Source organism: Erinaceus europaeus, chromosome 21, assembly GCF_950295315.1.
Source record: "Erinaceus europaeus chromosome 21, mEriEur2.1, whole genome shotgun sequence".
Taxonomy (NCBI): Eukaryota; Metazoa; Chordata; class Mammalia; order Eulipotyphla; family Erinaceidae; genus Erinaceus; species Erinaceus europaeus.
Window position 1 is genome coordinate 15,150,562 of NC_080182.1, and position 27,918 is coordinate 15,178,479.

Below are 27,918 nucleotides of genomic sequence, written 5' to 3' on the forward strand. Positions count from 1 at the left end.
TTGGGGATGGTAGTTAAGGGATTATAGCACAGTTGTTGATACATGGGTACAATTTCTCTAGGCTATCTGCAAAACACTCTCAGCCCCAACTCGGGTCCTTCTCCACCATCATGTAGCAGGACCTTAAAGCACCTCAAGCCCCCTCCTTACCTTCCTGCCCCAGAGTTCTTTGCCCTGGTGCAACACACCACACTCAGTCTAAGTTTCATTTTGTGTTTTCCCTTCCTGTCCTTGTTTCTTAAGTTCCACCTGTGAGTGAGAGCATCTGGTATTTACCCTTCTCATTTTGGATCATCTCACTAAACATGATTCCTTTAAGCTCCTTCTGGTGAGAATTACCACTTCACAAAGCTCGCCAGATGGATCAGATATCCATCCATTTGGATCCCAGTCTTTCTCAACCTCCTTCTCAGAAATTTCATTTAAAAAGAATGAGGCTTCAGAGACAAGTAGGCCTCAAAGTGTCTAGGATTTTAAAATATGGCTTAAAGTTTCAGGATAGGTCCTAAATACCCACTTCATCTCAAAGGCCATTGAGTTGCTTTCTGGTGTTAGTTTTGTTTTAGCTGTTAGTTCTTCCTGCAACTTCACCATGCTGATAAAACATTTACTTCAGACGGGTTCTGAGGTGTGACGTCTACGGCCAGGAGAAACTTGAAGTCTTATAAAAACACATTCATTTTTTCATTCCATTTGCTTCCCATACTACTGCAAATCTCCATTTGGGTTGCCCAGTGGCTCTGACACCACTGGCCTTCAGGTTTGCCTGTGATTGAGGGGCTTCTGTGATGTGGGACTTTCAGTAACAAAACCAGGACAGTTACAGACAAACTGGGACAGTTGGTCACATCACCTGGCACTCAATCATTTGCTGAGTGAAAGGCCAGTCTTATTCCTCTGATCTGTTACATTCAACAGTGAGGAATTAGCATTGTCTCCAGTTGCCATATTCTTCAATTTCCTGTCAGCTGACTCTCAAAAATCTTACCTTTTTCTTGAACAAAATCAGCAATATTCTCAATTTTTTTTCTCTCCCTATAGTTTTAAATTCTCGGTGTTCAGATGCCTGCTGTACAAGCAGAGGATACCACAATTTATACCTCTAGCCTAACCTCTTTAGGTCTTAGTTGATCAAACCAAATCTAGAAGTTCATCCATCCATCCATCCATCCTCCAGTCCATCCTTCCTTTCTTCTATACCCTACAGCCAATTCATAAATATGTCCTGAAGATTGTTTTTTTAAAATAGTTTTATTTTATTTATTATTGGATAGAAACAGAAAAATTGAGAGGGGAGAGGGAGATACAGAGGGAAAGAGACAGAGAGTCACCTACAGCCCTACTTTACCACGTATGAAGCTTTCCCCCTGCAGGTGGGGATCAGGGTGCTTGAACCCAGGTCCCTGTGCACTGTAGTGTGTTCACTTAATCTGTTGTGCCACCACCTGGTCCCTCCTGTACTTAAAGTCACTTGGAGGGGCCAGGTGGTGGTGCACCTGGTTGATTGCACATGTTAACAGTGTGCAAGGACCCAGGTTCAAACCCCTAGTCCCCACCTGCAGGGGGAAAGCTTCACAAGTGGTGAAGCAGGGCTGCAGGTGTCTCTCTGTCTCTCTCCCTCTCTATCACCCCCTTCACTCTCAATTTCTGACTGTCTCTATCCAGCAGATAGAGATTAATAATAATAAGAAGAAGAATATAAAATAAATAAGTCACTTGGATTACTTCACTTTGCCCCAACTCTGCTACTACTGGTCTTTAAATAAACACATGTTCACTAGACTGCCTAAGTGTACCAGCACTATTCCTGGACCTGCAATACAGGGAATTAAATAGGAAGCCCTGCCCTAGTGAAATTCATATAAAAAGACTATTTCTCATTAATATAACCAGCCTTTTAACTACCTCCTTCCTCCCAACCAAGGAAATCCAGAATATTCTCAACAGGTATAGTCATCTTTAAAAACATTTTCCCAGGCAGGGGTAGATAGCATAATGGTTATGCAAAGAGACTCTCATGTCTGAGGCTTGACAGTCCCAGGCTCAATACCCTGTACCACCATAAGCCAGAGCTGGGCAGTGCACTGGTAAAAAATATAAAATTTTTAAAAAGTAATAACATTTTCCCCGGCTTTGTTGGGAATAAATTTTTTTTTATTAACTGTAAGCAAAAGGAATTATGAGCTATGTACATAATTAGCAAATGGCTGTTATCATGAGCATACATGGAGCTGTAGTATATGGCATAAATTCACAAAGGATTGTGGGTAAGAATAAAGGCGCCCCTCTCTGTACTTCCCTTTCAACTGTGGTTGTTCCATGTCCTCTTCTCCCGGGATCCACATGTGTTAAAGCTGAATGCTGGTGAACAGAGTTAAGGACTCATGGCTCCTGTCACATGTCTAGCCAGCCTTTTCTCTCCTATTTTCCCATAGGTTTTCGTGTACCTAATAAACCTGTCACTTTTATAAATCCCAGCAAGTGCCCCAGTAGTTTTATTTTTCCAGTACTACTTAAATCCTTTGAATGACTGGCCACATTACATAGAATAAAGCCTATGTTATATGTTAACTCTCTTTTCAGCCACCAGGTTCCAGATGCTACCATGATGCCAACCAGACTTTCCTGGACAGACAACCCCACCAATATGTCCTGGAGCTCCGCTTCCCCAGAACCCTGCCCCACTAGGGAAAGAGAGAGGCAGGCTGGGAGTATGGATCAACTTGTCAATGCCCATGTTCAGTGGGGAAGCAATTATAGAAGCCAGACCTTCCTCCTTCTGCATCCCACAATGACCTTGGGTCCATACTCCCAGAGGGTTAAAGAATAGGAAAGCTATCAGGGGATGGGATGGGATACGGAGTTCTGGTGGTGGGATTATGTGGAGCTGTACCCCTTTCATCCTATGGTTTTGTCAGTGTTTCCTTTTTATAAATAAAATAATAATAATAATAAATAAAGCCTATGGCTTTATAGTCCTCAAACCCCATGCTTTAACCTTTGTCTGTCCCTGTTGCCACTTTCTGTGCTAAATTCAATGCTCTGGATGTCCTTTTCTACCCCACGTTCCTGAAAGCCTCTGGTACAGGAACTGTTCTGGTCACTTAAGCCTTGGATTAAATATTACCTCTTCAGATACCTTCCTTGGCCATTTATCCTTACAAAGCTACCAACTGTTATGGTTGCTTTTTATTATATTACTGTTTCTTATTTTATTCTTTGCATTCATCTTTGCTTTCAGGTCTACTTCATACTACTGTATGTCTGACTAATTAGAATGTTGCAAGCTTCATATGAGATGAATTATTTATCTGGTCTACTACTGTTATCCTAGGTCCTGGAACAGAATCTGAGGAAGGAAGCCAACAGGCAGGAAGGAAAGTGAGCCTTGTAGCAACTCAGTGTATCTCTTAATCTATTTCTGTAGCCTTACCAATTCTGACAGCTACTCACTACTGAGTCTCCAGTTCAACCTTTTTCAGTATTCTACAAACTAGAAATGGTTAAGCATATAAACAAAGAGGCACAGTCCTGAAAACCACTTTCATCGTGTCGTAAAATTAACCTATGCCACAAGTATTTCAGAAGATGAAAATACCACTTTTCTTTTGACCTAAATACAAAGGGAGGGGGAGCTGAGATGCTTTTTTCTTGTCACAGAAGAAAACCCTTTGATGTGGCAAATAAACTCTGTGTTGACTTTAAACGCTTTCCACTTCTCACAGGGTAGGTGAAGTAGTACACACTAAGAGATCAAATTAGTATTCCTGTGTGCTCACAAGTCAGGTTTTGTCTAAAATGTGCCACAATTTGGTCTTTCTGTTTCATGCCTGACCATCCTACACTAGAGAGTTGAGACTTGGTGGGCTGGGTTGTGGTGCAATTAGTTGAGCTTACATTACCACGGTCAAGGACTCAGGTTCAAGTCCCTGGTCCTCACCTGCAGGGGGAAGGTTCATGATTGGGAAAGCATTGCTACCGGTGTTTCTCTCACTCTTCCCTTTCCTCTTTCTACCTGTTTTTTTTCCCTGTCTCTAGCCAGTGAATAAGTAGATAATTTTTTTTAATTAAAAATTTCCCTGGTGGAAGAGTTTTATTAGATTTTTACATTACTGAATTTTTAGATATCTAAAGGTTAAAGGAATAACTAGATCCACATTCCCAGAATATTACTGTGTTGAGATAATTTTCCACCAACACTACAGTGATTTCTATACACATAAACCTTGTACAACTTACCTCTTCAAAGCCCATTTCAAATAAACATTCAACAGCTCCTCTAACAGGCAAAAGTCTAGTAGAAAAAGCAGTGTTTCCGATCCGGATAGATCTATATTTTTCATCATTAGGGTTTCTGTAGGAAAGAGAAATTTGATTATGTACAGCAGTTTACATATTCAGTGGCTTTGCATCCCTTTGAACACTTTCTGTTGACTGTATTCTTTTTTGTCTCCAAGGGTTATAGCTGGGGCTTGGTGCCTGCTCTATGAATCCACTGCTCCTAGAGGCCATTTCCCCCTTTTGTTGCTCTTGTTTGTCATTGTTGTTGTTGTTATTGTCGCTGTTGTTGGATAGGACAGAGATAAATCGAGAGAGGAGGGGAAGACAGAGACCTGCAGACCTGCTTCACTGCATGTGCAGTGACCCCCCCTGCAGGTGGGGAGTCGGCTCCAACCAGGATCCATGTGCACTTAACCCGCTGTGCTACCGCCCGACCCCCAACTGTATTATTATAAACTAGTAAGGACACCTGGACTAATTCTGTGATGTATTTACTATAATCTAAGTGTTCAATCACATTGTTAAGAACGTTAACACCGCCAAAGGAAAAAGTCATGTGATATTTTAATTCAGATACCTTTATGAGTTTTTAGGTTGCTAAGAAAAAAATTCCACGTAAGCTCCAAACAGGGGACAAGATCTTGTTCATGTTGTTCTAAAGGATGTCAAGTTTGTTTTTTTTTTAATGAAAGTAGATTCTAACTTCATTTCTTGAGATGATTACCCCACAATATAAATGAACATTGAATAATTACACTGTTTTCTAGAATTAATATAGTGCTATAAGCCAATTTCATCTAAATATTTAAAAATAAGGGAATTTACTGGTAATTGCTGCATACATGGTTGAGCAGTAAAGTATTTGTGAAAAGAATAAAAGAAACTAACAAATTACACAAAAATTATCACAGTTCCTCAAAGCCTCTGACAATCACAAACTCAAGTGTACCTCCTGAGTCACTTTTTATTTTTATTTTTATTTATTTATTGGCTAGAAACAGTCAGAAATTGAGGGGAGAGGGGAGTTGGGCGGTAGTGCAGTGGGTTAAGTGCACGCACATGGCACAAAGCACAAGGATAGGTGTAAGGATCCCGTTCCAGCCCCCGGCTCCCCACCTGCAGGGGAGTCACTTCATAGGCGGTGAAGCAGGTCTGCAGGTGTCTGTCTTTCTCTCCCCTTCTCTGTCTTCCCCTCCTCTCTCCATTTCTCTCTGTCCTATCTAACAACAACGACAGCAATAACAACAATAATAACTACCACAACAATAAAAAACAAGGGCAACAAAGAGAAAATAAATATTTTTTAAAAATATTAAGAGTACAGAGAGGCATCTGCAGCCCTGCTTCACCACTTGCAAAGCTTTCCCCCTGCAGGTGAGGACTGGGGGCTTGAACCTGGGTCTTTGTGCATTATAACATGTGTACTCAACCAGGTGCACCACCACCCAGCCCCGGCCCCATTCAATTTTCTTCATTCTTATACCAGTGGTTGTTTTTTACTGTGATACTTTGGTTCAAGATACATTTTGTGGACAGTATGGCAATAAAATGAGTTTTTTTTTTTTAATTTTAAACTATTGTGTGAAAGAGACAGAGAGAAATGGAGAAGAAAGATAGAGAGGAAAGAATGAGAAACACCTGTAGCACTGCTTTACCACTCATGAAACCTCCCCTTTGTAGCCGGGGACCAGGGCCTTGAACCTGGGTTAGTGATTATTATTTTGAAATAGAAACATGGAATGAGACCAGCACATGGAAAACGTTTAGGTTTTTTTTTGCCTCCAGGGTTATCACTGGGCTCGGTGCCTGCACTATGAATCCACTGCTCCTGGAGGCCATTTTTGTCCCTTTTGTTGCCCTTGTTGTTTATCATTGTTATTGTTGTTACTGCTATTGTTGTTGTTGGATAGGACAGAGAGAAATCGAGACAGGAGGGAAAGACAGAAAGGGGGAGAGAAAGATAGACACCTGCAGACCTGCTTCACCACCTGTGAAGAGACCCCGCTGCAGGTGGGGAGCCAGGGGCTCGAACCGGGATCTTGCGCTTTGCGCCGCCTGCGCTTAACCTACTGCGCCACCGCCCAGCCCCCACGTTTATATTTAATAGCCTTGAAAATCAGAAAGAGTGTAAAGATAAAAATAGGAAAGTAAACACAAGGTTAAGATAATCACAATACTGTACTAAAAAAAGAGCTCTAGAGCATTATTTAGGATGGTAAGCAGGCTTCATATTTGATGCCAACTCTCTTAAAATGGTTTCGACTTCTATTAGGACTACATTAAACATTCTGAAACTGTCACGTATTCACAGAAAGAAGGGTTAGGACTATCTGCCTGGGGTGCAGAATGGGGGACTAAAAATATACGAACAATTGATTAACCATCTTTTGCTCTTATTCTACGCGTGTTCTAGCTATTCTGATATAAAAACATAGCTAAGAAAGATTTTAAACTTTTTGGTCTTAATTTTAAAAATATAGAACTTTATTACAAAATATACAAATATAAAAGCTAATAATAATGCTACTCAAAATATACAGAATGGATGACCTACGAACTCCTTATATCCCGTTCGCATGGAGTCCAGAAATTAAGGGTACTTGGTAATTTTTATAGCAATTTTTTTTTTTTCTAAACCAGAGCACTACTCAGCTCTGGCTTATGGTGGTGCAGAGGATTGAACCTAGGACTTCGGAGCCTCAGGAATGAGAGACTCTTTGCATAACCATTATGCTATCTACCCCTGCCCAGCAATTTTTATTGCTATAAAATTTTTTCTTACTAGCTGGGGTTATGGATTGATCTGCCAACACTCATATCCGGCAGAGAAGCAATTAAAGATCCCAGAACCCCTACCTTCTGAACCCTAGAAAATAATTTTGGAGGAGTCGGCTGTAGCGCAGCAGGTTAAACGCACGCAACGCAAAAAGCAAGGACCAGCGTAATGATCCCGGTTCGAGTCCCTGGCTTCCCACCTGCAGGGTATCACTTCACAAGTGGGGGGGAAGCAGGTCTGCAGGTGTCTATCTTTCTCTCCCCCTCTCTTTCTTCCCCTCCACTCTCCATTTCTCTCTATCCTATCCAACAACAACGACATCAATAACAACAACAATCACTACAACAATAAAACAACACAGGCAACAAAAGGAAATAAATAAATATTAAAAAAAAATTTTTTTTTTTTGGTCCACACTCCCAGAGGGACAAATGATGGAGGAAGTAAACCAGAGGGCTTTGTATCCCCATTCCACCAGGACCTGGAGCATTGGTCGCCCAGGAGTTTTATTGTTATACCATCAATGAAAAGGAAATGAAACTAGAAAACACCAGAGGAAGCCAAGCATGATTTTGCTTGAGAGAGAAGAGGGGAAAAAGGAAGGCCACTTGGAAGCAATAATAGGTGTAATAGGTGTAGGGGTGATTTAGAAAGGAAGTGAAGGAAGAACCACTGAAAAAATGGGGGGGATACATATATATATATATATAGGGAGAGAGGGAGAAGGAGAGAGATTGTTATAGAATCAGCCCCTGTCAGTGACCGTGGGAGAACCACTGCAGTTTCCAATGGAGGGGGTTGGGACACAGAACCCTAGTGGATTGTAAATCAATATCAAATCATTAATAAAAATGATAGGGGTATAATTCCATACAGTTCCCACAACCAGGGTTCTGTGTCCCAATCCCCTTCACTGGAAACTAGTAATTCTCCCAAGGTCACAGGTAATGGTTTACTTTCTATCCATATATCTTTTTCTTTTTCCTTTCCTTTTACAACACTGCCCTCACTTCCTTTCAAAGTCACACCTACATCAATTTCTACTTCCAACTGCCCTATCCTTCCTTTTTTTTTTTTTTTCCTCTTCTTTCTCAAATAAGAGAAACAGTACCTGACTTCCATTGGTGTTTTCCAGATTCATTTCCCTTTCATTGATGGTATAAAAACAAGATGCTTGGTGACAAATGCTTTGGGTCCTGGTGGAAATGGGGTTCAAAGGCCTCTGATCATCTTCCCCGACCATTTATTTACCCCTACCTAATGCTGTAAATTTTTCATTATAGTTTAGAAATGCTATAGTTTGCGAAGGACTGAAAATTTTAAAAAGTGCATTTGAGAGTTATGGGTCATTTGAGAATCAGATAGTTAAGAAAACACAGATAAATATGTGCTTTGCTCTTATTTGCTTATTAGATCAAAACTTCCTGATCTTGACATCACTGACATATGAGGCCTGTGAGAGGGTAGAGGGAAAGGTTGACTTCCGCAGAGCAAAAAGTTTAGCATTCCTGGTTTTCATGCCAAACTACACCACAAGTGTGTGCTTCTTTCTTAATACTTAAACAGGAAAAAACAAAAATTAAGCCACATATAGTTGGGGAAATGGCACAGTGAATCAAACATAAGGTCCTGAATTCAATCTTCAGCAATACTTATGCCAGAATAATACTCTGGAGATCTCTCTCTCTCTCTCCTCATTTCTCTTACATAAATAAGCAAATGAGTATTTTAAAAATATGACGGAGTGTTCGGGCAGTAGCGCTGCGGGTTAAGTGCACGTGGCACAAAGTGCAAGGATAGGTGTAAGGATCCCGGTTCGAGCCCCGGCTCCCCACCTGCAGGGGAGTCGCTTCACAGGAGGTGAAGCAGGTCTGCAGGTGTCTTTCTTTCCCCCTTTCTATCTTCCCCTCCTCTCTTGATTTCTCTCTATCCTATACAACAGGGAACGACATCAACGACAATAATAACCACAACAAGGCTACAACAACAAGGGGGGAAAATGGCCTCCAGGAGCAGTGGATTCATGGTGCAGGCACTGAGCCCCAGCAATAACTCTGGAGGAAAAAAAAAAAAGGGGGGGAAAAATCGATTGAATGTCTCAAACTTTTTGAAACATAGACCCCAGTTCTATACATTCCTTTAATCTAAGCACTCAAGGCTCCAAATTGGTAACCTGATTGAATCTCAACAATGGACTTAAATTGGTAATATATATCTAACAATGTCTTTTTCTTTGAAATATTAACTCACCTATAATCTTAGACCAAAAACAACTGGTTGCATTACTACATAAGATACAGCTGTATGTAAATAATATGAAATGACATAAATCATGGTGAGGTCTTGTATGATACAGAAAATCCTAACAATGAGATTTCAAAGTCATCCAAATTTCCAAATAACTTGGTTATAATAATAACTATCTACTGCCTTCTTAATCCCTAAGACAGCAGGAACCCTCCCCATTCTCTATAAAGTTCATTATTTCTCCCAGTCCTGGAGCTTCTGGGGTGGGGCTCACTTTCCTGCATGCTTTTCTCAATTCCTACCATACTGTTACTGCATCTGCAACCAGTACCACCTCAGCATGTTTCACTTCGGACTATGTCCACAGAAGCCAGGCCTGCGATATCAACCCTTCAGCTCCAGTATCTTCTCACCAAGTTGCAAATGCTACCATGACGCCAACCTTACTTCACTTGGCAGACGACCTCACCAGTGTCTCCTGGAACCCCACCTCTCCCGACCCCTGCCCCACTAGGGAAAGATAGGGGCAGGCTAGGAGTACGGACCAATCTGCCAACGCTCATGTTCAGCGGAGAAGCTATTACAGACGCCAGACCTTCCACCTTCTGCGCCCCACAAGAATCCTGGGTCCATGCTCTCATAGGGATAAAGAATAGGAAAGCTGGGATCGGGCGGTAGCGCAGTGGGTTAAGCGCAGATAGCACAAAGCACAAGGACCAGCATAAGGATCCCGGTTTAAGCCCCGGCTTCCCACCTGCAGGGGAGTCACTTCACAGGCGGTGAAGCAGGTCTGCAGGTGTCTATCTTTCTCTCCCCCTCTCTGTCTTCCCCTCCTCTCTCCATTTCTCTCTGTCCTATCCAACAACAATGACATCAATAACAACAATAATAATAACCACAACGATAAAAAACAACAAGGGCAACAAAAGGAAAAAATAGGGAGTCAAGCGGTAACGCAGCAGGTTAACGGCACGTGGCACAAAGCGCAGGGACCGGCATAAGGATCCCGGTTTGAGCCCCTGGTTCCCCACCTGCAGGGGAGTCGTTTCACAGGTGGTGAAGCAGGTCTGCAGTTGTCTTTCTCTCCCCATCTTTGTCTTCCCCTCCTCTCTCTATTTCTCTCTGTCCTGTCCAACAACGACAACAACAATAACTACAAGAAAACAACAAGGGCAACAAAAGGGAACAAATAAATAAATAAACAAACAAAAAAAAACCTGAGTAAGAATAGCAATAGTCAGCATCAACAACAGATCCTTTATTTCTATCTTTTGCGATAGTCCTATAATGTAAGCACTGCTGCTTTTATAAATGAAGAAACTAGAACAGAACTGATATAAACTGCATAACATTATACTCTTAGGAAATGGAGGCTTGACATTGGACTGATTACAAAACTTACATACTCTCCAGTATGCGAGCTGCCAACTATCCCACCAAAACTCAATTAATCATCATTTCTCAATATTCTCAGGTGTTGCTATGGTTTGCAATGTAGCTATTTTCCAAACTAGTGTCTTTTTCCAAATAAAATTATTTTCTTTATAGAAACCAATTTTTTAAAAATTTATTGGGGGATTAATGTTTTACAGTCGACAGTAAATACAATAGTTTGTGCATGCCTAACATTTCCCAATTTTCCACATAACAATTCAACCCCCACTAGGTCCTCTGCCATCAAGTTCTAGGACCTGAGCCCTCCAGAAACCGCTTTTCAATCTTGGTCCTTCCTAATCTAACCTAGTTTAATTTGGAACCAATAACTGTAATTTGTACAGTAAGCGACTGGGGAATCAAGTGAGATAGTGTGATTTATAAGAAATGCATAGAGTTTGGTCATTTAGGAGATGAAATTATGTTCCTCATGCAAATTTGATCATTATCCACAGTGCTTGACTCATAGCTTCTGAAAGTCTTGGCATTTTCTTTTTTTTTTTTTTTAATTTCTGTATTGGGGGATTAATGTTTTACATCCGACAGTAAATACAATAGTTTGTACATGCATAACATTTCCCAGTTTTCCGTATAACAAACAACCCCCACTAGGTCCTCTGTCATCCTTTTTGGACCTGTATTCTCCCCCCACCCACCCCAGAGTCTTTTATTTTGGTGCAATAGAAAATCTTGGCATTTTCTAAGTGTGGAGAGTGAGTGATAAAGGTGACTCTTGTTACATTAATGAGGTCACTTTTTAGAAAGTACTTAAGGATGAAGGATGGCTGCCAGGAAATGCAATATGTGATCAGAGGGTTGGAAAGTGCAATCCCATTCTCAGACCTGGGGAAGTGGGTTAGAGATTGAGTTCAACTATCAATGTCCATGATTTAATCAACCCCTCAGATATAGGTTTAAAAAAAGAAAGAAAGATCCCATGAAAACCCACAATGAAGGGCTCCTGAGAGCTTCCAGACTTGAGAAACAAAGTGGTTCCATGTGCCAATTTGCCAGACTCCAAGTCCACAGGGACAAAAGCTTCTTTGCTTGAGACTTAGCCCTGTTTCTCTTTAAGTTCTTGATTTATATCCTTGGTTATAAAATGGTGGTCTACACCTCTACTGGATCCCTCTCTCCACCATCAATGGTCACTTCTTTATAAGCCCTCTTGCAGGCCTTCCAATGGCCTTGCCTTCATTATAAAGCAGCAATGGTGGGGTCTTCCTACCCTGCCACTAGAGGAAGACTGGTCCTGAAATGAGTGTAGCCTGTGTGCCCATGAACTGTGAGCTCAGACCAATAAAGACTCAAGAGTTTACGGGGCCGGGTAGTGGCACACCTGGTTGAGCGCACATGCTACAATGCGCAAGGACCCAAGTTCAAGTCCCCAACCCCCACCCACAGGGGGAAAGCTTCACGAGTGTCGAAGCAGTGCTGCAGGTGTCTCTGTCTCTCTTCCTCTCTATCCAACCCTCCCCTCTCGATTTCTTGTTGTCTCTATCTAATAAATAAATAAAGATAATAAAAAATTTTTTTTAAAAAGACTCAGAATTTACAGAAGTTCCTATGCCATATATATATATATATATATAAGCTTTGGGTCAGGTGGATGGGGTAAACAGTTATTTTTATTCATAAATTATATTTTTCAAGAATGGGAGCTACTCTTTGCTCTAATCCAACTTTCTAGCCCTTTTCTCTCCTCTGACACCATCTTCTCAGAAAATATTCTTATCTAACTCCATGTTAGCTATCAAACTCAAAGCAAAAACTATAATAATCATGGGCCCCTGGGAACAGGCCTACAAGGGACTACTTTCAGCCTTAAGATCCCTATTCTCATCTGCTCTATTCCTACTTTTTGTTTTATGTTCATTAATCATTTTGTCCTGGTTTATATCTTGCTGCCTTTCAGTCACCAAGTTGCAGATGCCATCGTGATTTCATCCTGACTTCCCTGGGGACACGACTTCACAGATGTGTCTTGGAACCTCACCTCTCCTTGTAACTTTGTAAAGCAATATTAAATCACTAATAATAATAATAAAAAAAATAGGGTGGGGGTATAGTATAATGGTTATGCAGAGACTTTCGTGCCTGAGGCTCTCAAGTCACAGGTTCAATCCCCCACACTGCCATAAACCAGAGCTGAGCAGTGCTCTGGTAATAAATGAATTAATTAAATAAATAAAATGATGATCTACTGAGCAAAAGCATTTCCCGAGTTCTGTGTGCCAATCCAACTAATTAACCAATATGAGGAAGAGTAAAGTTTGTAAGAGCATCCAATCTATAGGGGGCTGGTAATAGTTTGGGCTTTCAGCTGGAATCTGAAGTGGAGAGTGGTCTGTGTAGCATGTGTGCTTCATCTGTGCAGTTTGATGCTACCTCTGGGTAGACAGTGTCAGAGATGAATTGAATTCTCATCCATTAGCTTCTTGGTGCTATGAGGAAGTTTGCACATAATCACACTGCTACTGGGTCCAGGAACCCTCCATAGCAAGTGTTTTTCTTTTCTGTTTTGTTTTGCTTTTTAGAATGAAGCAAATTCTCCAAGGACTTTTGTGGAAAACCACTGAAAAAGTGCATTACAAATTTTTGAGAAGTCAGATATTACTGGGGGGCATTCACTTTATTCAGAAGTCAGTGAATTGAGAAAAAAAAAAAAAGGTAAACAAATCCAGAGAAAGGAGAGAACTCAACCAAGTGATAACTTACTTGGTAGTGTACACATCTTCCTGTTTATGAGTTTCTGGCAGTAAGGACCAGCACAACCAGGAAGCACAATGGATGACACTGGGGAAACTCCATGTATTGTGGGTCAGTGTTATGGAGTCTCTCCTCTCCACTTGCCCTCTCCTCTCAAAAAAGTAATGAAAGGCTGGGTGAGAGAGGTAGCTTAGGTATACTATACATGTGTGAGGAGGATATGTGAAGAACTGAGTTCATTCCCCAACTTGACATTAAAAACATTATCATGCAAATTAGGATGGATTTTTTTCTGTAATCTCATTAATCTTACGACCACTAGTTCAAGAATAAGTTAATGGATTGTCAGAAAAGTCAGGACACATTTTTGCATAGAAAACGAGAAAATAACATCATGACTTTTCCAACAACCCAATAAATATCATTTGAGGCGGAACTTTAGAATAGTCAATGAAATTCTCATTTCAACACTATTTTTTTTTTAAGATTTTTATTTATTTATGAAAAAGATAGGAGGAAAGAGAAAGGACCAGACATCACTCTGGCATGTGCTGCCGGGAATTGAACTCGGGACCTCATGCTTGAGAGTCCAAAGCTTTACCACTGTGCCACCTCCCGGACCACTCAACACTATTTTAATGAAAAATGTATATACTTGTGTCTGCGTATGCAAACAGGGAGAGAGAAAAGTACAAAGCACTGCTTCACCATCTATGGAGTTTCATTCCTCTTTGTGGCTCTCCTATGATGCTGGGGATTGAACCTAAATTCTTACACAAGCAAGGAGGTCACTCAACCACTGAGCCACCTCACCAGTACTCATTCTATAAAGTAATGAATCAGACCCAGAGATCGGAGCAAGGGATAGCAACACATTATCCTTTACAGTGTCACTAATCTCTAGCATTAGCAGGTCTCCCCAAACAGCTAACAGAACAAAATTGCTGTTTTCTCTGCTTTTAAATTAGGTTAGTGGTCCAGGAGGTGGTGCAGTGATAAAGCTTTGGACTCTCAAGCATGAGGTCCTGAGTTCAATCCCTGGCAGCACATGTACCAGAGTGATGTCTGATTCTTTCTCTCTCCTCCTATCTTTCTCATTAATAAATAAATAAAATCTTAAAAAAAAAATTAGACAAGTTAGTCTGCCATGGCAAGGAATTAAGAAGCGGTCTGAATGTTTTCTTTTCTTTCTTTCTTTTTTTTTTTTAACCAGAGCACTGTTCAGCTCTGGTTTACGGTGGTGCAGGGGATTGAACCTGGGACTTTGGAGCCTCAGGCATGAGAGTCTGTTTGCATAACCTTTATGCTATCTACCCTCCGCCTCATTCTGAATCTTTTCTATTGTGAGGTAATAAGTCACTAGAAAAGATGTCCTTCTTCTAACCCCTAGAAACCTGAGTAGTTTGAGTTTAAAGACTGTGGGAGAATGGTGGGCCTGGAGGTGGTACAGTGGATAAAAGCATTGGACTCTCAAGCATGAGGTCCTGAGTTCAATCCCTGGCAGCACATGTACCAGAGTGATGTCTGGTTCTTTCTCTCTCTCCTTTCTCATTAATTAATAAATAAAATATTTAAAAAACAACTTATTTAAAAAAAGACTGGGAGTATGGCCTCATACTATAATAATATATTAAAGTAATATTACTGTGGGGGCTGGGTGGTGGTGCAGCAGCTTAAGTGCACATGGCACAGAGAGCAAGGACCAGCCAAAAGGATCCCAGTTCGAGCCCCTGGATCCCACCCGCAGGGGGGTCGCTTCATAGGCGGTGAAGCAGGTCTGCAGGTGTCTCCCTCTCAGTCTTCCCCTCCTCTCTCGATTTCTCTCTGTCTTATCCAACAGTGGCAGCAACAACAACAATAACAACAGTAAAAAAAAAAGTAATATTACTTTAAGACAAAATAGGTAGTTTTTCATACCATCTTCAATGATAGAGTTCCTTAAAGTCATCACCAGGGTTTCAGTTCCAGTCTGATATTTTTTTTTTTCCTAAAAGAGAGACACTGGTCTCAAGCATGAGGTCCTGAGTTCAATCCCCGGCAGCACATGTACCAGAGTGATATCTGGTTCTTTCCCTCTCTCTCTCTCCTTCTATCTTCACGAATAAATAAATAAAATCTTTAAAAGAGAGAGAGAGACTATATAGCACAAAGCTTCCTCCAATGCAGTGGAGGCCAAACTTGAACCTTGGTGGTGCTCATGGCAAAGCAGACACACTATCTGATGAGCTATTTTACCAGCCTGAATTCTAGACTCTTAAATGTCTTTTTAAGACCAAAATGTACTAAGATCAGAAATGTAAGACTTAGTAAAGACTGTGGCATAAACTGACAGCATGCCAAATTTCTTCTATGAGTTTGGCCAACTATTCACGATGATTATGATGCCAAGTTGTTATTTGCATGCAAAGGGCTTTCATGCTCAAAATAACTTGGTTTTAGAATCTCCTGGTTTCACTAGATTAAAAACTAATGAATCCCCATTAGAAAACAGAACTACCTCATTATTATTAACTATTATTATTATTATTTTAATTGTGAGGGTTAAGAAGCCTGGTGGCTGGCCAAGTGAGAGGTCATGGATGCAGGACTCTGGAGAACTTAGCCCATGAGTTCAGCCACGCAGAGGCCACTGCCATCCTTGTGGTGGGAAGAAATGCCAGGCCTTTTGAGGTAGAAAAGGTGAGCTAAGAAGGTGTCACAAGGGAAGAAGGTGGTTCCCACCTAGGTCACAATTGTGTCACTGTGTGTAGTGCTCATACTGCTGCATCTTTAATAGCATCTGGTACACAGTAAGGATTTGGTATGCTTTCCCTTCAATTTACTTTTAAAAGCCATTATATGAACAATACTGTAACTGTCATGGCTTAAAACACTACTCTTGTAACTGACGTCTCTAAAATTGATTCATATGAAATCTATATTCTTGAAAGTGAGAGCCATTTCCTTTCATGCCAATATACCCACCAGTTAGAGAGTAAGTGTACCAGGGGCTGAGAGAACACAGATCAATGAGGCTAAGTCTAAAGTATCTGCAACTAGTGCCCCTAGTTCCATCTCAGTTCCATTTCCCCTGCCCCATCAGGTCCTTCAAGAGATCACATCATCTGGTCTGAGGGCTTAAGTAATGACAAAGTGAACAATCAAACATCCTCAATTCCCCAAATGTGTGAAGTCTCTGAAAGATTCAAAAGTGTCATTTTTGCTCGAGAGAAAAAAACAAACTACTTCCTGCCAAGGCTGTTAAAGTTCTTAATTCGTAATGGCTTATGTTAAAAAGTACGAGACAGATACCAAAAGGAAAAATGTAGCTTTAAAAGAATATGATCAGTATTTCAATCAGTAAAAATGGGCAGGAGGGAAAAAAAAAAAAAGACTATGAAGTATTTTGAAGCCCACCAAAGTAGAATCAGGCTTTAGAGCCAGAGTAGTGACCAAATGCGGAGAAGAAAACATCTGTCAGATAAGCATATGGAAATGTTCAGGCACCCTGTTCTGTAGTGAGAATGCAACGCTGTGCCCTTCAGGTCTTGACATGCAAGACCTGGGGAGCAGGAGGCAGGAGGTGAGAGGCACGAGTCGGGGGCACTAGACCCGGCTCCTCCACTTGCTTCACCAGGAGCACACGCTGACACAAGGTGCCAAGTCACCAGTGCAAAGAAACTTCCACTTTTCGGGAAAGGAGGGGCCTGGCTGGGTGTCCAGGCCTCCGGGCCGCCAGTTCAAAGTCTCGGCCAGCTTCAGTTTCCAATGTCCCGGGGGCGACACCGCCCTGCAGGGTCAGGGTCCTGCGCGCCCCCAAGTCCCGCCAGGGAGGCGCAGCGCCCCGCCCGCCCCGGGCCCGCCGGGCCACCCCGCGGTCCCCTCACCTGAGGATGTTGTCGGCGTAAGTGAGCAACAGCTTGGAGGCCTCCAGGAAGGTCTCCGGCGTGTTCTGGCAGAGCTCGGCTACCGCCGGGGACGCAGACCCAGCGGAGCTGCCCGCGGCCGCAGCCGCCATGGTGGAGCGCGCGAGGTTCCGCACTGAGCAGGCGCCCGGCCGCGGGGGCCACTGCGGCGCAGCTGGCGGGCAGGGCCGGGCCGGGCAGGGCAGGGCAGGGAGGGCTGGGCGGGGGGCTGCTTGAGGGGCTGCGGCTCGGCGGGGAGGGGCGGGGTCTGGACCGGAGGGCGGGGACCTGGTGGGGAAGGGCGGGGCCAGAGGCTACTGGAAAGGGAGCTGCTGGAGCTGGGAGTCTTTGAGGAGGGTAGCCAGGTCTGGCTGGCTGAGCCTGGGGGCTTCGGCTGGAAGGGACTAGGTGCCAGGCGCCAGGTGCCAGGGCCTGGAGCTTAGGCCCCACTTAGGCGCCTGGCTTTCGGAGCAGGAAGGTGAGGGCGATGGAGCTTGGAGAGCAGGGTCTGGGCTGGCCATGCAGCACTGAAACCCAAGTCCCTCCCCGCCCCAATCCCATTTCAATCGATCCATCAAAGTGGGCAAATCTTGCATGACTTGTCAATCATTCCCTTAGCCTCACCCCCCCCACCCCCCATTCTTAGAGCTTCGTCTTCCCCAGATAGCTGTGGATAAAAGACCCCAGAAGGAAGGAGCAGCAAACGTTCAGAAACCCATCTGGTATCTGGATTCTTCCTATAAATGAATGATTCAAAATCTCATTCCTTAATCCTAACTCAACCAGTAAGATGCCTCTCTATAAAGAAATGTTTTTAAACCGCAAGTTGCAGTATAACGACTGCCACCTCTCCAGATTCAAAGGAGGTCTCGAAACTTTACATCAGGCTCAACCTGACACTGTTAACTGGCTATGGAAGAAGAAGAAGAAGTGAGTTGTGAATTCAGTTAGTCGGTTTTGAATCCCCTGTGGTCAGAATAAGAGCAAAATACTAGGGAGTCCGGTGGTAGCGCAGCTGGTTAAGCGCACATGACGCAAAGCGCAAGGACCTGCGTAAGGATCCCGGTTCAAGCCCCTGGCTCCCCACCTGCAGGGGCGTCGCTTCACAGGCGGTGAAGCAGGTCTGTAGGTGTCTATCTTTCTCTTCCCCTCCTCTCTCCATTTCTCTCAGTCCTATCCAACAACAACATCTATAACAACAATAACTATAATAACAATAACTACAACAACAATAAAACAACAAGGGCAACAAAAAGGAAATAAATATTTAAAAAATAGTGGTACTGGAAGGAAAAGGAGGGAGGGACAAGATTATGCAGCCAATAAAATTAAGATAAGGTAATGTAAAGTTGGGGTGGGTATTAACTTTTGATTTTATTTTATAGGTACACTATGTGGTAATCCTTTATTTTTTAGAATAATTTTTTTTTTATTATTTTTACTAGAGCACTGCTTAGCTCTGAATTAATAGTGCCTGGGACTGAACCTGGGACTTAAGAACCTCAGGCATGGAAGTTGTTTACATAACCATGTCATCTCCTTGGCCCCCAAATATTAATCTTTAACCACTTCAACATCCTGTTTCACAATGCCTTTGAAAGCATGTTTTACCAAAGACTTGCTTTTTTGGTAGAGATTCCTTCCCAGACTTAAGCAAATATTTTTCTTGAACTTATATTCTGAACATCCTTTTCAAAAGTTCTTCGTGTTCTATCTTTGTTTACCTCTATAAAGCTTGACATTTTCTTCCATTATCTCTCTGCAGGCACCAGAGCTATATCACTCATCTCTATACCATTCATCTGCCAGGTACACGAGGTTTTTATTTTTATTTATGTTTTTATTTTAATAGGAGAGAGGCCAGAACATTGCTAGCGCTAGCTTACTGTGGTGTTTGGATTGAACACCACGGTGTGGGGATTGAACTTAGTACCTTACAGTCTCAGACATGAAAGTCGTTAGCATTATCATTATGCTGTTTCTCTAGTTTTTAATAAAATGCTGGGTTTTGGACTAGCTTCCAAGAATTTTTGTTTTAACTAATTTTAATTTCTATGGCTAGTTGCTATAAGTAAATATTTCAGTGAGTGAATACAAGAAGACTTTCAAAAGTTCATCTAATAACATCTAATGTGTTATCAGACAGCTTTTCTCCATGTATTTTTAAATGGAATAGACTAAAGAAATAGCCCTCTAAATTTCCCCCAGGATCAGTTTTGTCATACAAAAGAAAATGATGGCCTCAACAAAGACCATCATCAGCAAGGAGAGGGACTGAACTCTTTCAGGAACTATTGTGGTATTTTACCATTGTGTACTAAGTAATTATCCAACAACTAGTTATTAAACACCTGATGTATACAAAGCTTTCAAAGATAGATGTTGTAAAACTTGTAGTCTGGCAGGATGTTGTATGCTTTACATTGGGTTCTAGTTCTCCCCCGCCAAGAGAATTGGATCAGTCCAGTTAGTTTCGTGGCCCGCTTGGCCCCGCCCCTAGGAACCCCACCAGAGTTCGAGAGTTCGGGAGTTGGAGAGGGTTCCTGAGTTCCTGAGTTGCAGAGTTGGAGAGAGTGCTTGCGCCGCTGCAAAGAGACAGCAGAGTTCTGTTTGGTGATTAGTTTGGTTTAGTTTATGAATCGTTGTTCCTGAATAAAGAAATACAGCTCCCCTGCCCAGCTGTAAGTCTCTAGTCGTCTCTGTTACCCGTGAAGCTAGCCCGGCCAGCTGGAGCTCCGAATTTTAACAACAGCAGGAAAAATAAAGTTATCAAGTGGTCCGGGAGGTGGCACAGTGGATAAAGCATTGGATTCTCAAGCATGAGGTCCAGAGTTTAATTCCTGACAGCACATGTACCAGAGTAATGTCTGGTCCTTTCTCTCTCTCTCCTTCTATTTTTATGAATAAATAAATAAAATCTCTAAAAAAAAAAAAAAGAAAAAGAAAACTATCAATAATACTACCTGACACACAGCCTTTTCAGTGATTAAAAGAAAAAAAGTTATTATGAAAAGAAAAACAAAAGTTATTTCACAAGAAATATAGAAGACTGTACATGTATATTTGTTAATATTAGGGTATGTGATTTTTTATTGATTACATAATTTATTCATTTACTAAATATTTATGAAGTGGCTGCTACATGCCAAGCACTATGCCAGCACCTGTGAGGTAAACAAGGACCCCTACTTTCACAGAAGTCAGACTGAGTTTATAGCAGCGGTAAGAACAATAGAAGTAGCAACAGAAAACATGCTATAAAAACAAAAACTCTACTTTTAAAGGTGAGACCTGTGGTCTGGGAGGTGGTGCAGTGGCTAAGGCACTAGACTCTCAAGCATGAGGTCCTGAGTTCGATCCCCAGCAGTACATGTACCAGAGTGATGGCTGGTTCTTTCTCTCCTCCTATCTTTCTCATGAATAAATAAATAAATTATTTAAAAAAAAAAAAAGAATAGGGAAATTTCCCTTTAAAAAAAAAAAGGTGAGACCTGACAATTCAAATAGAAACAAGCCTCACGTAATTTTGATGCGTATAGATTTTGAGACCTACTAGTTCAGAGAAAAGACATGTTCTCTCTAGTCTACAGTTTATGGAAGAGGATTTCAAATAAACCCCTCAATTTCAAGGTTGACATCATGCATTTATCTGTATGGGCCTATACCTCTATAATCTGATTTTTTGGCATTATTATTATTATTTTTTCTGGGCAGAGGATAGAAACAGATACAGGGAAACATCATAGGGGCTGGGGAGTTTCTGAAAAAAAAAAATGCTTTCATGTCTGAGGTAGCAAAAATCCCAGGTTCAGTGCTCAGTATCACCATAAACTAGAGCTAAACAGTACTCTGGTGTGAAAGGAGAGAGAGAGAGAGAGAGAGAGAGAGAAAGAGAGAAAGAGAGAAGAGAGAAATGAAATACCACAGTACCAGAGCTTCCTTCAGTGTGGTGGGGACTGGGCTTGAACTTGAGTTACATCAATGCCAAAGCAGGTGCACTAAGTGAACTATCTTGATGGCCTTACCCCTGTAATCTTTTTTTTAAATAGTTTATTTATTTATGAGAAAGAGAGAGGAGAGAGAAAGAACCAGCCATCACTCTGGTACATGTGCTGCCCGGGATCGAACTCAGGACCTCATGCTTGAGAGTCCAAAGCTTTATCACTGCCACCTCCCGGACCACACCCCTGTAATCTTTTTTTTAAATTTTTTTATATTTATTTTATTTATTTATTCCCTTTTGTTGCCCTTGTTGTTTTATTGTTGTAGTTATTATTGTTGTTGTTGGATAGGACAGAGAGAAATGGAGAGAGGAGGGGAAGACAGAGAGAGGGAGAGAAAGATAGACACCTGCAGACCTGCTTCACCGCCTATGAAGCGACTCCCCTGCAGGTGGGGAGCCGGGGTTCGAACCGGGATCCTTATGCCGGTCCTTGTGCTTTGCGCCACCTGCGCTTAACCCGCTGCACTACAGCCCGACTCCGCCCTGTAATCTTATAATACTGTAAAGCTGTGTCAAATCACTAGTGAAGAAAAAAAATATGTTGGGGGGCTGGGCGGTAGTGCAGCGGATTAAGTGCACTTGGCGCAAAGACCGGCTCAAAGGACCGGTGCAAGGATCCCAGTTCAAGCCCTCCAGCTCCCCGACTGCAGGGGGGGGGGGTCGTTTCTCAGGCTGGGAAGCAGATCTGTAGGTGTCTATCTTTCCTCCTCTCTGTCTTCCCCTCCTCTCTCGATTTCTCTCTGTCCTATCCAAAAAAAGAAAAAAGAAAAGAAAGAAAGGAAAAGAAAAAGTATTTTAAAGGAGAGAATTTTCTGACTATGGGAGAAGCCCCCACACTTAATGAGAAACTACATCCCAGCAATGTTCTCCTACAGCCGCTCATGAACCTCTCTTTAATTGCCTCGGTATTTTTTTTTTTGTCTAGTCTTAGTTCTTTTACCTGTGTCCATCTCCACATCCTTCAAATCCACCCCAAACATTGCTCCAGCTGTTAACTTTTTTTTTTTTTTTGCCTCCAGGGTTATTGCTGGGGCTCCGTGCCTGCACTACGAATCCACTGCTCCTGGAGGCCATTTTTCCCATTTTGTTGCCCTTGTTGTCATTATTGTTGTTGTTATTGCTGCTGTTGTTGTTGGATAGGACAGAAAAATCGAGAGAGGCGGGGAGACAGGGGTAGATAAAGACACCTGCAGACCTGCTTCACCACTTATGAAGCAACCCCGCTGCAGGTGGGGAGCCAGGGGCTCGAACACGGATCCTTGCGCTTCATGCCATGTGTGCTTAACCTGCTACCCTACCGCCCGACCCCCACCTGTTACCTTTTTGAAGCATACATCCCAGCATGTTACTCTTCTTGCCTACACTCAACAGCCATAAGGGGTCAGGAGTCAGGCAGGTGACTTGAATGTATACAGCTGCTTTGTTCAAAACAAAAAAAAGGAGCAACAGCAGAGAACTTGGTGAATGTGATGAACTTATCGTTTCCTTCTTTTTAAAAATATTTTTATTTATTATTGAATAGAGACAGAAAGAGAGAGGGGGGATAGAGGGTGAGAGGATAGAGATAGGCACCTGCAGCCCTGCTTCATCATTCCTGAAGCTTCCCCCCTGCAGGTAGAGACCAGGGGCTTCAACCTATGGTCTTGTGCACTATAATGTGTGCGTTTAACCAAGTGTGTCACTGTCTGTTCCCTCTTAGCATTTCCTTCTTAGTTGGATTTATATCAATAAAAGAATGTTTCAATTCAAATTAAACCAGAATTAGAAGTATATTATCTCAGAACTATGGGATTAAATTCAGTATAAAAGCCAAGAATTTTGTGACCTGCTTTACTATCATGCTTTATTATTGCTTTCTCCTAATACCTCAATTCCAAGTTGGCCATACTGAATTGTTAGCAGTGTGGAAAATGCTATTTTCATGTATTTGTTCTAATCTATTGGCCAGGATTCCCCCCCTTTTTAAAAAATATTTTATTTATTTATTTACTAATGAGAAAGATAGGAGAAGAGAAAGAACCAGACATCTTCCCGGTACACGTGTTGCCTAGGATTGAACTCAGGACCTCATGCTTAAGAGTTCAATGCTGTGGTCCGGGAGGTGGTGTAGTGGTAAAGCTTTGGACTCTCAAGCATGAGGTCATGAGTTCGATCCCTGGCAGCACATGTGCAGAGTGATGTCTCGCCCTTTCTCCTCTTTCTTATAAATAAATAAAATCTTTAAAAAAAAAAAGGGGGGGAGGGAGTCAGATGATGGCACAGAGGGTTAAGTGCACATGGCGCAAAGCACAGGACCAGCATAAGGATCCTGGTTTGAGCCCTGGCTCCCCATCTGCAGGGGAGTCACTTCACAAGTGGTGAAGCAGGTCTGCAGGTGTCTGTCTCTCCCCCTCTCTGTCTTCCCCTCCTCTCTCCATTTCTCTGTCCTATCCAACAACAACGACTCAATAACTACAATGATAAAACAACAAGGACAACAAAAGGGAATAAATATTAAAAAAAAAAAAAAAGTCCAATGCTTTATCCACTGTGTCACCCACCTCCCAGAGCACCCAGGATTCCCTTTCCTACCCAATTATTTTTTTCTCTTACCAGAGCACTGGTCAGCTTTGGTTTATGGTGGTGCAAGGGATTAACCTGGGAATTTGGAGCCTCAGGCATGAGAGTCTCTTTGCATAACTATTATGCTATCTACCACCACCCTTCACCCAACTTTTAAGGCAAATTTTTACCCTTTCTGCTTCTCTTTTGCTGAGCCTGGGCCTTATGCATATGTAGTTTCACTGCTCTTAGGGTGACTTTTTCATTCTTTTTATTTCAAAGAGAAAGGCAGACAGGAGAGTCACCATAGTATCAGTACTTCCCCTTGGCACTGTGGTACTCCCACGGGGTGCTGAGGTTCAAACCAAGGACAATAAACTGACCTAACTCAGTGGTGGAGTATTTGCATGAAACCCTAGGTTCAGTTTCCAGCAATGCATAAGAAAGACATTGCTTGGGGGGAATCCAGCAGTAGTGTAGCGGGTTAAGCACACGTGGTACAAAGCACAAGGGCTGGCTCAAGGATCCTAGTTTGAGTCCCTGGCTCCCCACCTGCAGGGGAATTGCTTCCCCACTTGTCCTATCCAACAATAATGGCATTAAGAACAACAATAACTACAACAATGCAACAAAAGGGAAACTAAATAAATATTTTTTAAAAAATTAAAAAAAAAACACGCATTGCTCAATGGACTGAATGCCTAGGGGGTTCTGGTTTGATCCCTGACATCACCATATGTCAGACCTGAGTACTATGGTCTAACCCCTAACAATACATAAAAATTTTCCTTTTCTTTCTTTCTTTTTTTTTTTTTTTTGCCTCCATGGTTATCTTTGGGGCTCAGTGCCTGCATTATGAATCCACTGCTCCCAGCAATTTTTTTTAATTGAATAGAACAGAGAAATTGAGAGGAGCAGGGGAGATAGAGAGGGGGAGAGAAAGATAGAAACCTACAGACCTGCTTCATTGCTTGTGAATCATTCCCCCTGCAAGTGGGGAGTGAGGGCTTGAACCTGGATCCTTGTTCTTAGTACTATGTCTGCTTAACCAGCTGTGCAACCACCTACCCCCCCAAAACTTCCCCCCCTTTTTTATTGAAATTATTTTGGTGGTTTTACTTTCTACAACATTTTAATTTTCACTTATTATCCAAGATAATTTTAAAAAATCCTTTGTTATCTTTATTTATTTGATAGAGACAGCCAGAAATCGAGAGCAAGAGAGATATAGAAAGGGAAAGAGGGCAGAGGGTAGATAGCATAATGTTTATGCAAACAGACTCTCATGCCTGAGGCTCCAAAGTCCCAGGTTCAATCACCTGTTCAATCTCCAAAGTCCCACTTTCAATAAGCCAGAGCTGAGCAGTGCTCTGGTTAAAAAAAAAAAAAAAAAAAAAAAAAGCAGAGGGTAGATACCATAATGGTTATGCAAACAGACTCTCATGCCTGAGGCTCAATCCCCCACACCACCATAAACCAAAACTGAACAGTGCTCTGGTTTAAAAAAAAAAAAGAACCAAGAAAGAAAGGGAAAGAGAGAGACATCTGCAGCATTGCTTCACTATTTGTGAAGCTTTCCCCCTGCAGATAGGGACCAGGGTCTTGTACCTGCATCCCTGCACATTGTAACATGTGTTCAACCAGGTCACCACCCGGCCCCAAGAATTTTGTGATATTACAAAATAACGATAAAACACATTAGAGTTTTATATTTCATATTAGTTTGGTTCAAAGAAAATAATCACGTCTTTTCATACTGTGATTCAAAAACATTGCATATCATTAAAAATGAGATATTTTAATTATTTTTATGACCACATGTGTTTGATTTCATTCCCCTTAAAGTAATTCTGCATTCACTGAATGCAGGTCATACTAGGAAGTGAATGAGTCAGCCTTGAATCAAAGATGAGTGAAGGCCATACAGGGCACCTGTGAACAAGTTTAGACAACATAAACTTCCAGACTCATTAAATATAGTAATTACCAGGAAAACCTTAAATTGACCCAGATTTTTGCCTAGAACTGGGATAGAAGGCAGAGTACTGACTTGTAAGCAATCACGCCAGTTGATATTTTCCCAAAAGCAACAAGTCTGGCTAAAAGGCTGAAATGTAGTCCTTTATCTAAAGAAGAAAACAAAAAAGGACACAAATTCACAGCTGCTGCCTTCTTACTTTTTTGCATTTCATGCTTTATTTCCCTTTAACAATTTATAGTGTTGAGCACACAGTCACTGATTTTTTTATAAGGACTTTTAAAAATATATTTATTTATTTCCTTTTGTTGCCCTTATAGTTATTGATGGCGTTGTCGTTGGATAGGACAGAGAGAAATGGAGAGAGGAGGGGCAGACAGAGGGGAAGAGAAAGACAGACACCTGCAGACCTGCTTCACTGCTTGCGAAGCGACTGTCCTGCAAATGGGGAGCCGGACGCTCAACCAGGATCCTTATGCTTTGCGCCATGTGCGCTTAACTTGCTGTGCTACTGTCTGACTTCCAGTCACTGATTTTTACCCCCAGGTATTTAGTAGATATCTCTGTACTTCTGTAGTGTTATTTTCATTCATGTGATGCATTGGATCTACTATGTTGATTACTTCGCCAGATCCTGCAACATTTTTGAAGAAGTAAAGTACTACTACGAAAGTAAATTTTTGTTAATATACTTTCAAAAAAGGTTTAGTGTTCAGCATTAAAGAACCAGATTTGCATACTTTTAGCCCCAAATTCAGTCCTCTGCACCTCCTTACATCAGAGCTATGCAGTACTGTGACTTCTCTCAGAAAAAAAAAATGTTAAAAGTGAAAAAAAAAAAAGAAAGAATGAAAGAAAAAGAAGGGTTGGGGAGATGGCATAATGGTTATGCAAATGGTTGCTTACCTGAAGCTCCGAACTCCCAGGTTCAATCCCGGAGCTGATCAGTGCTTTGCTCTCTTTGTATCTCTTTCATCAAAAATAAAGTGGGCTGGGAGTATGGATTGACCAGTCAACGCCCATGTTCAGCGGGGAAGCAATTACAGAAGCCAGACCTTCCTCCTTCTGCAACCCACAACGACCCTGGGTCCATGCTCCCAGAGGGACAAAGAATAGGAAAGCTATCAGGGGAGGGGGATGGGATATGGAGTTCTGTAGGGTTGCTGGTGTAATGGTTAGCATTCTGGACTCTGAATCTAAGGATAGGGAGTTCTGGGGGTGGGAACTGTGTTGAAATGTATCCGTCTTATTCTATAGTCTTGTCAATATTTCCATATTATAAATTATATATATATATATATATATATATATATATATATATATATATACTGTTCTCCAACATGATGCCATTATTTTCCCATATTATCTTCACTTAAAAAGGTTTTTTAAGTGGGCACACAGCCTTTATTTACTTTTTTTTTTGCAACAGTTATTGCTGGGGCTCAGCACCTGCCCAATCTCACCATTTCCACAGGCCATTTTTCTTTCTTTTTTTCTTCTGATAAAGGGTGAGATAAGGAGGTATGCAAAAAGAGACAGCTAGCAGCTACCTACAGAACTGCTCTACTTGCTTGTTCACAAAGCTCTAGAGTGTGAGGCTGTAGATGCATTTGGGTGTATTCTAAAATAAAATTTCCTGTGTTAGGAATTTTGGCTAGTTCCATTTTTGTATTATAAATGATCTGGGTAGGTACAATAATAACCTCAACGACACACTGATGTCCTTTTCAGATGTGCTCTTTTCCCCCTACAAGTACACGGGAACACTTGGGCATTGTAGATACCGTGGGGAAAAAAATTCCTTTGGATGGAACGGCCAAAAGCGCCAACTCATTGCCTTTCGTGCAGCTTCCTCTGTATCTGTGAATCTTCCTTAGTGAAAGGGCGACTGCAAGCAGCTGCCAGCGCCCGACCTCAGTCAAGGTGACACGAGGGAAGGGCGACTGGCTGGAGGAGGCTGGGAGCTGACGCATACGCGCATGCGTGCGTGCGCGTGTGCGTGCGCACGCACAAAATTACTGACGTCACGGCGGCTGCGCGGTGCGCGCCGGGCCTAGCGCACGTA

The 27,918-nt window shown here is 42.0% G+C and overlaps 1 protein-coding gene across 2 annotated transcripts in view; it reads right to left on the reverse strand.

Annotated features, from left to right (window-relative positions):
• NGLY1 (N-glycanase 1) overlaps positions 1-17,592 on the reverse strand; it is a 79,939-nt gene extending 62,347 nt beyond the window's left edge. The window contains exons 1-2 of one of the 2 annotated variants that reach the window (XM_060180442.1): positions 17,314-17,592; positions 4,240-4,354 (exon numbers count right to left, since the gene is read on the reverse strand). In XM_060180442.1, coding sequence (XP_060036425.1) covers positions 4,240-4,354; positions 17,314-17,444 — 246 coding nt within the window. In that variant the 5' untranslated portion in view covers positions 17,445-17,592. The remainder of the gene's footprint in view (positions 1-4,239; positions 4,355-17,313) is intronic. The other variant, XM_060180441.1, reaches the window with a different exon arrangement.
• Between the last annotated feature and the right edge of the window lie 10,326 nt (positions 17,593-27,918).